This window comes from Coregonus lavaretus, assembly GCF_964263955.1.
Source record: "Coregonus lavaretus genome assembly, chromosome: 33".
Classification (NCBI taxonomy): domain Eukaryota; kingdom Metazoa; phylum Chordata; class Actinopteri; order Salmoniformes; family Salmonidae; genus Coregonus; species Coregonus lavaretus.
Genome location: NC_140020.1, coordinates 1,435,126 through 1,437,346, shown reverse-complemented (window position 1 = coordinate 1,437,346; position 2,221 = coordinate 1,435,126). Strand labels below are relative to the sequence as shown.

General features: G+C 40.4%; 1 protein-coding gene across 1 annotated transcript in view; it reads right to left on the bottom strand.

Moving 5' to 3' along the window:
- Positions 1-1,765: 1,765 nt before the first annotated feature.
- Positions 1,766-2,221, bottom strand: part of LOC311108226 (visual system homeobox 2-like) — a gene marked incomplete at both ends in the record, with an annotated part of 8,541 nt that continues 8,085 nt past the window's right edge. The window contains one exon of the mRNA XM_084150846.1: positions 1,766-2,145. Coding sequence (XP_084006972.1) covers positions 1,766-2,145 — 380 coding nt within the window. The remainder of the gene's footprint in view (positions 2,146-2,221) is intronic.

The following is a 2,221-nucleotide window of genomic DNA, read 5'->3' as shown; positions in this document are numbered from 1 at the left end:
ACTGTCATGGGAGTTCGCTGAATATTTTCATAAAGAAACTGATAAAACACACAGGTGCAAAATAAAGGTGACTTACAAAGATGAGGACCAAGAGCAAGAGAGGGAGTGCGGTGATGTAGTGTCCACAACTAAAGAATCACTGTGGAATCTGAAAAGACACCAAGGCCTACGTATCCCGAAAGCATGATCGTGTTCTACGTGCACATGCTAACAGAAAGGAACGAGGTGGGTAGCTAGCTAAGTGTGTCATTGTATCAAAGTATAAATACAACAAATCTGATCTCTTAGAAGTTCCGTTCATTTTCGTTCTATTATCTATACAATAGACTATCATTGATTTTGGCCCAACAGGCTGACATATGACCTCTTTCAAGGAGCTTTCCAATTTGATTGGGTTATTTTGCCCCAAAACATTTAGGCCTACCTATAGAATGTTTTTAAACAACTGCCCAGCCGTGCAAGAGTGGCCCAAAGGGTGTTTAGCATCCCCAGTGGCCGGCAAGCGGGGAGAGGGTTTTTCTCCGCTGCTGGCCTGCTCTCCAGGCACCATCACATGATCCTGAAGCCACATACTCTGGCCAAACTTTTGTTTCTAAAAAATGAATTCAAAGGCACAAAGGATATTTTTCGTTTCATTTTTATTTAATTCTAATTAAGTCACTGCCTATCCGCAATTTATAGACTATGATTTAATACAACGAACTGTTTAAATGCTTAGCGCTTAATGTCCCTGCCAATCTATTGTGTCTCACTCGCTTCACAATGTATTCATTTTGTAGGCTATAGCTTTTAAATAATAGGCTAATAATATAGCCTAAATCATTCATTTTCGTTAGGCTACCGGTCTGTTAGTTGATTAGGTTATAGGCTATTATTTTGGTCCAATTGTAGTATAACCTACAATATTTAAAAACAATAAAAAAAAACAATTAGCCTATGTATTCATATTACAAGATCAATCAATATGTATCGATCGAAATGTTAGCCTATTATGACAGACATATGCAATGTGGTTTATGTAATTAGGCTATTCTTAATTAATCCTCATCAATGCCCACACACACAAAATATCCCTGAATCTTCCATGTAAATGACAATAATGCTTTATTATTATTTTAATATACAGAACACGGAGACAAAACAAACACAGCTTGTTGATTTCCAACTACATGACAGTAGCTATATTTCATTTTAAATAATGACAATATCAGAGAAATCCACCATACATTTCAAGATAATATTTAGTGTAAAAAGGTCCATGAATCCTCTCCAAGATTAGTCTCTTGTTTTTACACATCATTTCACAAGAGACCATGCATATTTTTTTCACAGCATTTTATCATGACATGTATCTTTCACCTTGTCTGGTTTGCAGATTACCGTGAAATAATATGGGCCAGTACATCAGTGTAGAGACTGATCTATGTAACCAAATAGTTCATCTTCCTAAAGTTGCCGAGTAGCAAGCTGCCAGATTACTAAATAGTGGACTGATATAGACCAGGGTATAGTTGAGGCATGGGATTTGGAATTCCCATGATGGAAAATGTAATCTGTACAAAATTGATCCCCACGACAGGAGGATTTCGAGGTTGACATTATCAGGTCTTGGTGTCAAAGGAACGTTGTGAAACTTTTGCGCTGCCAAGAATATTGTGTATTGTGACCGATACCATCTTGTTTATGATAGCATGGACGTCAGGAATATGTAAACAGTGATCTTTACAGAGAGGGCATCAACTTCTTTAGAAGAAGAGCATCCATATCAGTGACTGGCCTCTATTTCCACTGCAGGCTTCAACTGTCCAACTGTTTGTCCTCCTGCCTGTTTGTCCTCTGTCTCCATCGGGTGTTGCTGTCCCCCTGTTCCGTCCCTTGAAACTGTTCCCAGTGGTCCGTCACCAGGATGTGTCCCCAGCATCTTAGCACTGTGTTCCAGAGCTTTAGCCCTGAGTGCAGCGATGCTATTCTCTCGCAGTTCCTCTTTGGATATGGGCGACCTGGTATTCTCCCTCCTTCTCTCCTCCTCCACTTCCTCCACCACTCTCTCCCCCTCTCGTTCCCTGGCAGGTGGATGGGAATGGGGAGCTTCCAGTTTTCCAGGAGAGGTCGGAACAGGGGTATCCATGGACTTCTTGTGCATACCTGGAAGGAAAAGGAATCATTGTTATTCCGGTTAGGAACAGAAATTGTGCTCATCCCATTTGGAGACACGCATGTA